Raw genomic sequence first — 14,900 nt, 5'->3', positions numbered from 1 at the left:
GAAGTGCTTCTCGTTTGGTCTTGTTTCGGACTAACAAAGCAACCGAAGACAGGTTCACCAACAAAACTGATAAGTACTGTAAATGGATTGGTTGCTTGATGACACCTTGAGTATAGATACGAGGATTCATCGCCTGTGCCGCATACTGAAGAAATTCAGCATGTTTGTGTCGAGCCTGTGGGGCGGGCCACTGCATTAACTGAAGATCAAAGGGGAACCGAGACAGCCCGACATGTTTAGCAAAGGGTGGTGTTGCGTGTGCATGAGTTGGCTGTATCCAGGTAGGAGGCTGATGTAACTAAAGATTGGTCTGGATCCGGGAATGCATCTCCTCTCCTCTTCTTGATGTCCATGTATCCCCAACCCCAAATCCTCCTGTTGGACACTGAAAAATTGATCTGAACCTATTCAGTGTGCTGCCACTAGGCTCTTGACCCATTGAACGTTACAATTTGCTATGATTTGTTGTTTAAGTGTAGCTGTAAGTTCTTTCTGAGTTGTAAGCAGACACCAAATCAGAGCATGGATGCATATTCCTCACCAAGATAATAACTAAGCAAATAGACATGGAGCTCAAGTAACATCATTCATCACCATCATCATCATTATGGTGGTATTTTACAATGGGGGATTCCACGGGAAGCCAGACATGTTTCAGGCCATCGTTGTTACAGCAAACACAGACGCGCCTAGGTAGTAGCAACTACCAAGTTGCAGCTGCTAATTGGGACCCCGGCAGCTGAGCTACATCAGCGTCCTCAGCCCCTTCTCATCCTTCTCCACTCGCCGCCTCTCCGCCACCGCCGCCACAGAGGTTGGAAGCTTCTTGCCGCCCTGGGAGACGCCGCCGCGGATGTTGGCCCTCGCCTTCGCTACCAAGTGGATGGACCTAAGCGCGTAGTTCCACCGGCAGAGGCCGGCCTAATCCTTGAGCGCCTCCACCGCGCCAACGCTCATCACCACCATCCAAGACGCCTTTGCCGCACCCGGCATGATCCCTCTCTGTGTTGGTGGAGACAGCACCGCTGACTGATCTGTTGATTCTAGACTAGGTGATGACTGAAGATTAGTAGCTACTAGTCGAGTGTAGAGCGCAGGCTTTGTGGTTGTGAATGTACTGAGCTGAAGGGTGATTGATGCTTGTGTTGACGAGAGTAAGAGTGGGACTAAGGTGGCGTTTGGTTCACGGGCGAGGTTGGCTTGGCTGAGGATATCCTTAACCACCTGGTTGGGGATAGCCAGTTTTTGTCGTTTGGTTGCGAAAGATTAGATGAGATGGATAACCGCTTTTTATTGTTTGGTTGCAAGGATAAAAGGTGGATATGGATAGTCATTAGTTATTTTTTTATGTTCTTCTACAACGCAATATTAATACATGCTCTTCTTTGTATATCAAATACATATATACATGTTCCTCTTTGCACAATCAAATACGTGTATACATGTTCTTTGTACAATCATACACGTGACTGTCCATACAATCAAATACCATGAACTGGTCACTATTTACCAAATATTCATGTTTCTTCGGGACCTCCCCACCTCTCTCGCTTCCCTCGCCGCCGCCGAACGACGCTGCCGAGCAAAGCCTGTGTGGCTGACGGCGGCAGCGGGGCTCCGGGCGATGGCTTCTACGCAAGGCGCTGAACGGCGCGCGAGGTGAACAACAACTCAGCAGCGATCTTCATGCAACGTCCGAAGGCTAGAGCGATCTGCGCATGGACATGCAGCGGCAGGCGATCTGTGCACAGGGACATGCATAGGTCAATGGCTAGAGCGATCTGGGAATCTGAACTGGGCAGCATAGTGATGCCTTGGCAATGGCCTGGGTGGAGATGACCATCCATTCTCCTCCAGCAGCCTGCGGTCAAGATCATGCAGGTTCGGACCGAAGCTTCCTCCGGCTGTCCAGAGCATGGCAGCGTTGGTGATAAGGGTCATCTTCCCAAGCGACCCAAGACGCTCGCCGCTGTTGCCGCCGACAGATCACAAGGCCGAAGGAGGTTGGTGGTGGCGCCTTGGGACTTACATCGGTTGACCGATGCTTGTCACTTGGCCGCAGGTGGTTCGTCCGATCGATGCGAGGGGGCAATTTTCGTCCTGACCATGGCGGCACCGTCCGGCCACTCGAGCCGCAGATTGCAGTGGCCATTCAAGGGTCTTCATGAGAGTTTTTTCTTAGGATCCATTGGTTATTGCCAGCAGCTCGCACTGGCGAGGTTGTGTGATGTAACCGGAAGGCTCCATTGGGAGTTTCGGTGGCTCTCAATCCGGCCAGTTTGCATTCAGCGGTGAGATAAATTCTATGGACGACGGCTTGATGCAGAGGAGATGGTTGTGCAGCGGCAAGCCATGCCGGCATGTAAAGACTGTGCCTCACCTTTAGCTGCTGGGATCGCGGAAAGTGGTGGCGACAACATGATGACTTTGATTTGGTGGTGCTTCTCGAGTACCCGGTCTCGAGTTCCGGGGTGAAAACCCTAGGTCTGGCCTGAATTGGTTATACCTGGCGATGCCGATGTTTTTGCGTCGTTACCTTGATGAAGGCATTGCTCGGATGTGCTCAGACTTGTTCTTCGGGGTGAAAACCTAGAGTCTGACCTTTGTTGGTCGGGTCCAGTGACGGCGACGTTTAAGCGTCGTTTCCTTCCTGAAGGCGTTGCTGTTGAAGAAACTTTCTCGTTGCGCTTGTTCTGTCAAGAGATGGTTGGTGCGGATATGGTCGTTGATGTAGTTTATCAACCGTTGTTTTGATCGTTTCAGAGTGTTTTTTCCTTTTTCTTTTCCCTCGCTTAGGCATAGCTTGAGTCTTGTATGACTTTGCTCTTTGCTGGCGTTTTTTTTCTCTTTTGTGTGTGTTGGTGTTGGCTGTGTGCATCCTGGTTATGCAGAGGCCGGGTGTGTGCTCAATGTGTTTGTATCCCCTTGATGCTTCATTTTGAGTTAATAAAATCCACGCTTTGTCGAATTTTTTTACCAAATATTCATACATGTATACATGTTCTTCTTTGTACAATCATACAGGTGATTGTCCATACTATTAAATCAGTAGTGTTCATATGTGCTACCTGTAGAGAAAACGGGAGAGTTGAAAGACTGTCACATACATATAGACAACAGATAGGCAAGCTCTCCTCGTTCCAAACCACAGGAGATCTCCTTGTTCCCCACCACCAGAGGTCTCCCCATCTGCGTCACATGTGTCCGCTGGAAGATCTCAAGTGATCCTCGTTCCCAGCCGCCGGAGCTCCCCGTTCCCCGCCAGCCACGGTCACAACAGGCCGAGAGAGGGGGGTTGATGGAGGTAGGGGCCATGGCCGAGAGTGGGAGGCGAGTTGCCTGGAAAGGATGGAGCACCCGCGGCTCGCCTCGTCTCGAGGAGCAGGGCCTTGGCCGACGGCCAAGCAGGGCGCCGGCGTGGGCTGTGGTGTGCCAGCGGCGGAGGCATCCGAGAGCGCCGCCGGGCCGATTGCCACGGACACGCGACAGAGGGCGCGCATGGGAAAACGTTTCACGCAAGCGCGGGTGGCTGCCCTCATCCGCCATAATCTCGTGACTCCCGTCAACCACGTTTTGAAGGAATATTCGCTAGTATCTGGTTATCCCTATCCCTCCTGGCTAGTAAACCAAACAAGTGATATCCCCTAAAAAATTGTCTATCCCTGTCCCTATGGTGAATAGCCTGTAAACCAAACGCCCCCTAAGAGGAGGTTATATACAGGGATGTACTTTGAAGGATGTACGGTAAAAACCGAGTACAGACAGAGTGATAGGAGAAGATAGCATCCAGTGTTAGCAATGCTTTTACCCTCCCCAAAAGAAAAGGAAAAAGTAGTCAGGCTTTTCACCTCGCAGTTCGCTCGCTATACTGTCTGGCTCCATGCACCCGCACCCCGAACGCTTCAAAGACGCCTCCACCTTTGTGGGGTGGGGATCCATTCAGAAAACCCCTTCCCAAAATCTTACGATGCTCCGAGCTTTCCCTCCCACACCGGCAGCCATGTGGCGGCCACTGGCAGTCCTATGCTGCTGCCGCGTCCCCACGCGTCCACCCTGATCACCTTTGTCCCAACTTCCTGCCCGCGCCGCCGATTCTCCCGGCCCAAACTTTCAGGACCAAATCCTTCTGGCACCGCCTTCTCTTCTCCGACCACAGATTCATCCTGCCCCTCGCTTTCAGTACGGTCAGGACCACGGCCTCCTCCACCACCATGGTCAGTCGTTTCCCCCCAACTCTCAGCACCCTCAACGCCACATCCAAACGGGCCGACCACCGTGTTGGGAATCGTAGCATAATTTTAAAATTTTCCTACGTTCACCAAGATGCATCTATGGAGTATACTAGCAACGAGGGGAAGGGAGTGCATCTACATACCCTTGTAGATCGCGAGCGGAAGCGTTCCAATGAACGTGGATAACGGAGTCGTACTCGCCGTGATCCAAATCACCGATGACCGAGTGCCGAACGGACGGCACCTCCGCGTTCAACACACGTACGGTGCAGCGACGTCTCCTCCTTCTTGATCCAGCAAGGGGGAAGGAGAGGTTGATGGAGATCCAGCAGCACGACGGCGTGGTGGTGGATGTAGCGGTTCTCCGGCAGGGCTTCGCCGAGCTTCTGCGAGAGAGAGAGAGAGGTGTTGCAGGGGAGGAGGGAGGCGCCCAAGGCTGTAGGTTGCTGCCCTCCCTCCCCCCCCCCTTTATATAGGCCCCCTGGGGGGCGCCGGCCCAGGGAGATGGGATCTCCAAGGGGGGGCGGCGGCCAAAGAGGGGAAAGTGTTGCCTTGCCCCCCAAGGCAAGGGGGAAGCTCCCCCCCTAGGGTTCCCAACCCTAGGCGCATGGGGGGAGGCCCAAGGGGGGCGCCCCAGCCCACTAAGGGCTGGTTCCCTTCCACTTTCAGCCCACGGGGCCCTCCGGGATAGGTGGCCCCACCCGGTGGACCCCCGGGACCCTTCCGGTGGTCCCGGTACAATACCGGTAACCCCCGAAACTTTCCCGGTGGCCGAAACTTGACTTCCTATATATAATTCTTCACCTCCGGACCATTCCGGAACCTCTCGTGACGTCCGGGATCTCATCCGGGACTCCGAACAACTTAACTTTCGGGTTTCCGCATACATATATCTCTACAACCCTAGCGTCACCGAACCTTAAGTGTGTAGACCCTACGGGTTCGGGAGACATGCAGACATGACCGAGACGCCTCTCTGGTCAATAACCAACAGCGGGATCTGGATACCCATGTTGGCTCCCACATGTTCCACGATGATCTCATCGGATGAACCACGGTGTCGAGGATTCAATCAATCAGTATGCAATTCCCTTTGTCAATCGGTATGTTACTTGCCCGAGATTCGATCGTCGGTATCCCAATACCTTGTTCAATCTCGCTACCGGCAAGTCTCTTTACTCGTACCGCAATGCATGATCCCGTGACTAACGCCTTAGTCACATTGAGCTCATTATGATGATGCATTACCGAGTGGGCCCAGAGATACCTCTCCGTCACACGGAGTGACAAATCCCAGTCTCGATCCGTGCCAACCCAACAGACACTTTCGGAGATACCCGTAGTGCACCTTTATAGTCACCCAGTTACGTTGTGACGTTTGGCACACCCAAAGCACTCCTACGGTATCCGGGAGTTGCACGATCTCATGGTCTAAGGAAAAGATACTTGACATTGGAAAAGCTCTAGCAAACGAAACTACACGATCTTTTATGCTATGCTTAGGATTGGGTCTTGTCCATCACATCATTCTCCTAATGATGTGATCCCGTTATCAATGACATCCAATGTCCATAGTCAGGAAACCATGACTATCTGTTGATCAACGAGCTAGTCAACTAGAGGCTTACTAGGGACATATTGTGGTCTATGTATTCACACATGTATTACGATTTCCGGATAATACAATTATAGCATGAACAATAGACTATTATCATGAACAAAGAAATATAATAATAACCATTTATTATTGCCTCTAGGGCATATTTCCAACACACCGCACAACCAGCACGGCAAGACAGGCCGACCACCGCAGGTTCACCACCACAGCCAGACGGCCCCAGCGCCGAATGACCATCCCTATGGCATGCCATCACCATCATCATGCGGCAGTGACGCGCGCCCGATGCCTCTGGTTTCGCACGGCCCGACGCCACCGTCTTCGTCTTTGGGTCTTATCGATCACCCAACGCTGGCGCACGGCGCGACACCACTGATACGTCTCTAACGTATCTATAATTTTTTATTGCTCCATGCTATTATATATTCTGTTTTGGATATTTAATGGACTTTATTATACACTTTTATATTATTTTTGGGACTAACCTACTAAACCAAGGCCCAGTGCAAATTGCTGTTTTTTTGTCTATTTCAGTGTTTCGCGGAAAAGGAATACCAAGCAGGTCCAAACGGAATGAAACCTTCGGGAGTGTGATTTTTGGAACAAACGTGATCCAGAGGACTTGGAGTGGACGTCAAGAAATCAACGAGGAGGCCACGAGGCAGGGAGGCGCACCTCCCTCCCCCCCCCCCCCCGGGCGCGCCCCCACCCTCGTGGGCCCCTCGTGGCTCCACCGACCTACATCTTCCTCCTATATATACCCATGTACCCCGAAACCATCGAGGAGCACCATGAAACCCTATTTCCACCGCCGCAACCTTCTGTACCCGCGAGATCCCATCTTGGGGCCTTTTCCGGCACTCCGCCGGAGGGGGAATCGATCACGGAGGGCTTCTACACCAACACCATAGCCTCTCCGATGATGTGTGAGTAGTTTACCACAGAACTTCGGGTCCATAGTTATTAGCTAGATGGGTCCTTCTCTCTATTTGGATCTCAATACAAAGTTCTCCTCGATCTTCTTGGAGATCTATTCGATGTAACTCTTTTTGCGGTGTGTTTGTCGAGATCCAATGAATTGTGGGTTTATGATCAAGATTATCTATGAACAATATTTGAATCTTCTCTGAATTCTTTTATGTATGATTGGTTATCTTTGCAAGTCTCTTTGAATTATCAGTTTGGTTTGGCCTACTAGATTGATCTTTCTTGCAATGGGAGAAGTGCTTAGCTTTGGGTTCAATCTTGCGTTGCTCGATCCCAGTGACAGAAGGGGAAACGACACGTATTGTATTATTGCCATCGAGGATAAAAAGATGGGGTTTATATCATATTGCTTGAGTTTATCCCTCTACATCATGTCATCTTGCCTAATGCGTTACTCTGTTCTTATGAACTTAATACTCTAGATGCATGCTGGATAGCGGTCGATGTGTGGAGTAATAGTAGTAGATGCAGGCAGGAGTCGGTCTACTTGTTGCGGACGTGATGCCTATATACATGATCATGCCTAGATATTCTCATAATTATGCACTTTTCTATCAATTGCTCGACAGTAATTTGTTCACCCACCGTAATACTTATACTATCTTGAGAGAAGCCACTAGTGAAACCTATGGCCCCCGGGTCTATTTTCCATCATATTAATCTCCCGTCAACTAGCTATTTCTGTCGCCGTTTATTTTGCAATCTTTACTTTCAATTTTTATCATAAAAATACCAAAAATATTATCTTATCATCTCTATCAGATCTCACTTTTGCAAGTGGCCGTGAAGGGATTGACAACCCCTTTATCGTGTTGGTTGCAAGGTTTTTATTTGTTTGTGTAGGTACGAGGGACTTGCATGTGGCCTCCTACTGGATTGATACCTTGGTTCTCAAAAACTGAGGGAAATACTTACGCTACTTTACTGCATCACCCTTTCCTCTTCAAGGGAAAACCAACGCATGCTCAAGAGGTAGCAACCACCACCCCCTCCATCTGGTCGGCCTCCACTTCCGCCCGGTCCTCCACCATGGGCGGCACAAACCTCGTCGTTCGCCGAGATGCAGCCACCATGGGCGGCACCAACCTCGTCGTCCGCCGGGACGCAGCCGTCATGGCTAGCATCCTCGTCGTCCGCCAGATAACTTACTTATACCAAATACTTTTATTTATTTTATATATCAAATTTACTATATATAATTTTATTTTAAATTGATACTCCTTCCGATCCAAAATAAGTGTCATAGTTTTATTTTAAGACACTTATGTTTGATAGGAGAGAGTACAACATTTACAAAAAAAAATGTCTACTATACCTAACAACATGAACCCCAAGTAGTAACTTAGAGTTAAATATTATAAAAAAAACTATTGAGATTACTATAATGACAAAGCAACTCCAATTTGTTGTAAAACTTCTATTATTTTTTCCAAATATGTTTGGGACTTTTAAGTAAGTTAAATTCCATCCATATAAGAGGAAAATTAGATGAACATTCATATACAACATAATTTTATTTATGTGTCTAGTTTATTATCTTTGAATATCTTGCTATAGAGTTCTATAACATAAGCGGCTAACAAATATCTTAGTAAAGCTTTGTGGAGGACAGTTAGTTTTTTTTTTGAACGAGCCAGCCATGGCTGGGGTTTCATTGGTTAAGCAGGGAGCAGATGACAAAGTGACAAAGGCGATGATCCTGGGATCAAGGAGGTAAACAAAAAGAAGGAAAAAGCCTTGGTGCCTGAGGCACCCGGATCTAAGACTACTATCTCATGGAGGATCCCCGAAGGGGCTCAGAATGGATTTGAAACCGCCCTGTTGCCAAAGACAGAGCTCTCTCCTGATGTCATTGATCACCGCTTGCACCGTAGCCTCTTTCTTTCTGAAAACGCGGTTGTTGCGCTCTTGCCAGATTTTCCAAAGCACCAGCATGATCAGCGACTTGATTCCTTTCGCATGTGCTGGCCCTGTTGCTGAAACCATGGCTTCGACCTTTTCCAGGGAGCTGCATTCGTTGGGCAGACACGCCTTACTTAGCCCCTGGCAGTGCTGCCAAGAGGACAAGCTAGTCCATACTGTCTTCGTGAACGGGCAGCTCCAGAACAGATGAGCCGAGGTCTCCAGGTTCCTGAGGCAGAGCTGGCAAAAGTAGGAGTTTGGCCAGCCCCTACGTTGGAGACGGTCATTGCACCACAGCCGGTTCTGGTGGAGGAGCCACGCAAACATCTTAAGCTTCGCCGGAGCCCAGATGGCCCAGATCATGGCCTGGAACATGCCCGTCGTCGAGCCCAAGAACTGGAGGGCGTAGGCCGAGCGGGAGCTGTACTGACCTGATCCCTCCAAGTTCCAGCGGATCTGGTCCTGATCTTCGGCCTGGAAGTTGAGCTGCCGGCGCTGAATGAGACGATGCAGATCAAGAACCTCGCTGACAAGGTTGCTGTTGTTGCCGTGTGCAAGGTCCAAGACCCAGCGGTCGTCAGTGATAGCTTGTGCCACAGTTCTGCCCTTACGCCTCGAGTGTTTGAAGAGAGACGGGAAGCAGAACTTCCGCGGCCCGAGCCAAGGACAGTTAGTTATCAATCAGCTTAATTAATTGGAAGGAACTACTGTGCAGCCGATTGTACCTATTATCTGAAAGTCTGATTTTATTTATTTTTCTTCTCTTTTGGTTTCATGGCCCTAGGGAAAAATCCAAAATTGCTGGTAGAAAGATACGGAGTAACTTTTTTTAGTTCAAGATACGGAGTAACTTTGATGTGCCTCCCTCTGTGATACTTATTAATGTGGTCTAACCTGAAGAGGTATCATGTTTCTATTGTGTCAGTTTAGCGAATATACAACGGAGAAATTCAGAACATATTCGCCATGACCTAATTCAAAGTACTTCTCGTTTGGTCTCGTTTTGGAGTAACAAAGCAACCGAAGACAGGTCCACCAACAAAACTTATAAGTTATAAGTACAGTAAATAGATTGGTTGATTGATGACACCTTGAGCACAGATACGAGGATTCATCGCGTGTGTCACTTTAACAAAGTGCCGCAGATGGAAGAAATTCAGCATGTTTGTGTCGCGCCCGTGGGCCGGGCCACTGTATTAACTAAAGATCGAAGGGAAACGGAGACAACCCAGCCTGCTTAGCAAATCATTGTGTTGCGTGTGCGTGAGGTGGCCGTGTCCAGGTTGGAGGCTGATGCCTACTGTATGTAACTGAAGATTGGTATTCAGAACTGAGATAGAACTCACTTGCTCTCCTCTTCTTGCTGTCCCTGTATCCCCAAATCCTCTTGTTGGACACTGAAAATTTGATCTGACCCTACTCAGTGTCCTGCCACTAGGTCCTTGACCCGTTGACCGTCACAATTTGCTGGGTTGTAAGCAGAAACCAAATCAGAGCATGTATGCATATTCCTCACCAAGATCATAAATAAGCAAATAGACATGGGCTCAAGTAACATCATTTTTCATCATCATCATTGTGGTGGTATTTTGCAACGGGGGATTCCACGGGAAGCCAGACAGATTTCAGGCCATGGTTGTTGCAGCAAACACTAACACGCCTAGCTAGTACCAAGCTGCAGCTGCTGTACCAAGCTGCAGCTGCTAATTTGGCCCCCAGCAGCTGAGGTACATCACCGTCCTCAGCCCTTCCTCGGCCTTCTCGGCTCGCTGCTTCTCCGCCACGGCTGCGGCGGAGGCCGGAAGCTGCTTGGAGCCTTGAGAGACGGCGCCGTGGACGTTGGCCCTGGCCTTGGCAGTCCGGTGGATGGACCTGAGCGCGTAGTTCCAGCGGCAGAGTCCAGCCTGATCCTTGAGGGCCTCCACGGCGCCCACGCTCATCGCCACCATCCAAGACGCCTTCGCCGCACCCGCCATGATCTTTCTCTGCGTTGGTGGAGGCAGTACAACTGCTTGATCCGTCCGAACTATGTGATGCCTGGAGATTGGTAGCTAGCAGTCGAGTGTGGAGTATGGAATGAATTTTGAGCTGAAGGCTGATTGATGCTTGTGTAATTTGTTGATGAGAGGAAGAGTGGGATTGGAACGAGGTTATATACAGGAGGGAGGCTTGGGATGTCTGCAGCAAAACAGTGGTCGCGGACGTTGGTTTTCAGGGATACCGGGTGCTTTCGGAGGGGTCACTCTGCTGCTACTCTGCTTGTGCACGTCACACCTATCGCTGCCGTGTCGTTTTGTTTATTTGCCGTGGAAGTAGCGGTTTTTGTCCATTGCGAGAGTTTCGCTTTGACACACGCCGACAGAAATAAGATCGGAATGAGGCATAGATAACGTGTGTCAATATTCAGTGAGCAGAATCAAATTTTATTGCGAGAATAAAAAGTAATCGTCTTACAAATAGCATCCATGGTCACTCGACCAAGAGCCTCTATGGTCCCTCAAAACTGTCTCAAGCGTCCGGCTGGCGTCCCGGTCACTGACCGGATCAAAAAAATCCAACCCACTCGGATGCCTCAAACCGATGTCAAATGCCCAGGCTGACCGGCATTCTCTCATATTCGGACCAATTCTGGAGCAGGTATGGGGCGGCCAGGACACGGTCGCCGTGTCGAACTGACGATCGGGTCCCACATGTAATTGTCCGGAAACCCGACGGTCCAACATGCGTCTCCTTCGGTGGGGGTGTGAATGTCGCATGGCGCCGCTCCGGCTCGCTGCGAGAGGGCCAAAATCCTGCTATTTAAGCTGTTCAAAGGTCTCGCAGCCCTAGCCACATCCGCTTCCTCCCTCTCCGTGCCGACAGCCCGAGCCCATCCACTTCTCCCTCTCCGCCTCTCTTTTCCCTCGCCGTCTGTCTCCCCATGACCCGGCAGAAAAAAAAACCACATACACTATGCTAACTCCGGAGCGGCATTTCTAGCTGCTCGAGGGGATTTGGGCTAGGCACGTCGCCCGGCTCGCAACCGGCCTACCTCTGGACTCGCCGGATCCGGAGGAGGAGCAGCAGCCAGACCCATGGTGGGGACGGATCCGGATGGGCCGGAGGAGTACGCGGCGGAGCTGAAGCTGGTTGCGGGCTTTGTCATGGAAGGCGCCATGGCGGAGTTCGAGATCGCCCAAGCGACATAGATGGCGGAGCATACCACCATCCTGGAGTCCGATGTGGACGCCAACCGGCGCTTCATCCGGCAGAAACAAGCAAAGACCGACATGCTTTCTGTCAAACTAGAGGTGGAGGTCGACGCACGGGAGACGGAGTTGCAGCTGCCGCCTATGTACCCGTTGCCTGGCATGAAGATCGTGGACATCTCCGACGACAAGGATTAGGATAGTGTAGGATTTAGTTGATCTACGTAGTGCGCAAGTTTTCGTTTTGCATACTTGGTATGTATTTAAGGTTTTAAATATGAGATATTCGGGTGCAGAGAAGGAAATTTGAGGGCTGCCTAATCACTGCCCACGAACGCACCCATGCACGTCCGCAGTCGTTTGAGGGGCCGGATTTAGTGTTTGCGGCTGTAGATGCTCTAAGTATAGTCCAAATTTCTTTTTGTCCATCAAACGTCAAGTTTGTCGAAAATAGTTTAACTGCTTCATAGAAAGCGGTTTTGAAGTTGCCATAGAGGTGGTTTGCACATGTCGTAGCTAAGTGTCTAAATTCCTTCAATTTTGATCATTTTTATAGGCCTGCAAATTCCTATCATAAACATATTGTTCACTAAATGTATGGAATTTTGACTTGTTTTCCCCAAGTTTTACTTTCTAGTTGCGTGCGCTTTTTCAATATTAACTTTTCTAATTTCTCATCTTCCCGAGTTTTGCACATGGTTTAGCTAAGTGTGCAAATAAACATGGAAAGCAGCACCTCAAACACTTGGAAAACAGCATGAATAAAGTGGGGAAATTAAAATACTTTTAGAAAAACATAAAAATCAAAGTAACATTTTAGGAATTTTGAAATTGAGTAATTATCACAAATATTCTAAAAATGACGGAATCTGATAAAATTCAAAATATTTATTTTTTCAAGAAACATAATTCTTCACATTTTAAATTGATTTTAGGTTTAATAAATTTTGATATATTCCAGATTGTTCGCAGGTTCCTTCAGTTTTACCGATTTTTCACGAAGTTCTTCATTTCCATTGTTATTTTATATAGACTTGCAAATTCCTAAAATAAACATATTGCTTGTCAATTGTCTGAAATTTTGACTTGTTTTTCCCTACTTTTCTTTCTAGTTGCTTCGATTTTTTCTAATGTTACACTATTCTATTATCATATCTTTCCCAAACTATATAAAAAAACTATGGTGATATGAATGCAAAACCATTGCCACAACATTGTCAAAATCCTTTTCAATGGGACGAAATAAAAATCTCGACGGTTTTAACACTTGATAGACAAAGATTTTTTTTTGTGTTGAATATGCGAAGCCAAATTTGGCTTTGACAATAGTTAGGAATCATATTTTTTTCGTCAGGAATAATATGAGTTTAATTTCATGCATGCAAATTTATCGTTTCAACTTTATGGTAAGACAACAAATAGATAAAATGCAACTCTGGACAATTTGACAGTTGGGAGACCAGAATTTTTCAACATTTTTGTTTTATACTTTGAAAATTGATGGAGCAAAATATATATTTCATAAAAGATAGTATAAAATATAATACATGGTCTGCGCAGCCGCCTGCTGATACTCCGCACCTGACGAACTTAAACTTTGTTTCCCACTCTAACTTATGTCCTGATTAACTTGATTCAATTGCACCTAAGTTGGTGGTGTGGTTTGCTTAGAAAACAGTAAATAACTTATTTAATTTGGTGATGTGGTTTTGACATGAGAAAACTGTAGCCTAAGCCTTTGTTCAGCCAAAAATGAGGAAATTGTATACTTTTTCCTGGTATTATTAAATGATCGGTGTTGTTCGGTTAGGACCGATTATTGGCCCAAACTCACAATGCACAAAAACATCGGTCAATGCTTTCCCCATTAACCGATCAGTGCGTGATTCTGCACAACGAAATTTTTCTAAACACCGAATTAACAACTCGAACGGTTCGGGGGAACCAAACTCCTAGGCATAAGAGTGACCAATGGGAACAAACTAATCTAGCAATGCCGTCGCCCATCACTCTGGTAAACCTTTGGTTCCGCCAATAGTTATAACTTATTTATACCAAACACTTTTATTATTTTATATATCAAATTTACTATACATAATTTGTTTTAAATTGATACTCCTTCCGATCCAAAATAAGAGTCGTAGTTCTACTTTAAGACACTTATTCTTTATTGGAGAGAGTACACCATTTACAATAGATGAGCATTCATATATAAAATAATTTTATTTATGCGTATATTTTATTACCTTTTAATATTTTTCTACAGAGTTCTATAATATAAGCGGCTAACAAATATCTTAGTACAAGTTTCTGGAGGATAATTTGTTTATCTTAGTTGTAAGTATTTTTTTATCTTATATCGATCAGCTTATTAATTGGAAGTAACTTCTGTTCTGGAATCCTTTCCTCTGAATATGACGTTCGGACGAGATTTAATAGGCCCCAGACTTGCATGGTGGATGATTTGATAAATCGTCTCGCTACGGTACATTTATCACATGGAGTCGATGAATTTCTGTGGAATCTAAATGGAGTGGGAAATTCTCGGAAGATTCAGTGTATAGAGCGTTGATCAAATCTGATGTGCCAGTTGATAATAATAAGAAGAAGATATTGAAGATAAAGATACCGCTTAAGAATAAAATCTTTGCGTGGTATCTTCGTCGAGGAGTCATTCTTACCAAAGATAACGTTATTAAGAGGAATTTGAATGGAAATACGTAATGTGTCTTTTGTCATCACTAGTCAATGTGTACGTGCAATGCACGTTAATTTGCAAGTATATTAAGTGCATGCGGATATTAAGTAAGATATTATTTGCGTGGTATTACGTGATTATCACTATTTTTGGCATGAAATTAACTACTCCCTCCGTAAACTAAAATAGTGATCTAAACACTCTTATATTAGTTTACTGAGGGAGTACATGCTAAACATGTTAAGCGCTCGACATTAAAGCAGTCTAGGTCGTTG

At 47.2% G+C, this 14,900-nt stretch overlaps 2 protein-coding genes and 1 pseudogene across 2 annotated transcripts; all 3 read right to left on the bottom strand.

Moving 5' to 3' along the window:
* Positions 1-720: 720 nt before the first annotated feature.
* Positions 721-1,780, bottom strand: LOC120974747 (uncharacterized; annotated as a pseudogene).
* A 6,830-nt stretch (positions 1,781-8,610) lies between these two features.
* On the bottom strand, positions 8,611-9,648 carry LOC141041357 (uncharacterized). Its single transcript, XM_073507497.1, has 2 exons — positions 9,634-9,648; positions 8,611-9,384 (listed from the first exon to the last, which is right to left on the bottom strand). Exons 1-2 carry the CDS (start codon positions 9,646-9,648, stop codon positions 8,611-8,613), a joined length of 789 nt encoding a protein of 262 aa, XP_073363598.1.
* Positions 9,649-10,281: 633 nt separating this feature from the next.
* On the bottom strand, positions 10,282-10,873 carry LOC109771597 (uncharacterized). The gene has a single exon (XM_020330295.3). The coding sequence runs from the start codon at positions 10,713-10,715 to the stop codon at positions 10,443-10,445; it is 273 nt and encodes a 90-aa protein (XP_020185884.1). The 5' UTR covers positions 10,716-10,873; the 3' UTR covers positions 10,282-10,442.
* Between the last annotated feature and the right edge of the window lie 4,027 nt (positions 10,874-14,900).

The sequence above is a fragment of the Aegilops tauschii genome, chromosome 2, assembly GCF_002575655.3.
Source record: "Aegilops tauschii subsp. strangulata cultivar AL8/78 chromosome 2, Aet v6.0, whole genome shotgun sequence".
Taxonomy (NCBI): domain Eukaryota; kingdom Viridiplantae; phylum Streptophyta; class Magnoliopsida; order Poales; family Poaceae; genus Aegilops; species Aegilops tauschii.
The sequence above is the reverse complement of the archived record's forward strand: the minus strand, read 5'-3'. Positions and strand labels throughout refer to the sequence as shown.

What these genes read in the sequence shown, in the direction of transcription:
- LOC109771597 (XM_020330295.3), bottom strand. Translation starts at nt 10,715, where the DNA reads ATGGCGGGTGCGGCGAAGGCGTCTTGGATGGTGGCGATGAGCGTGGGC.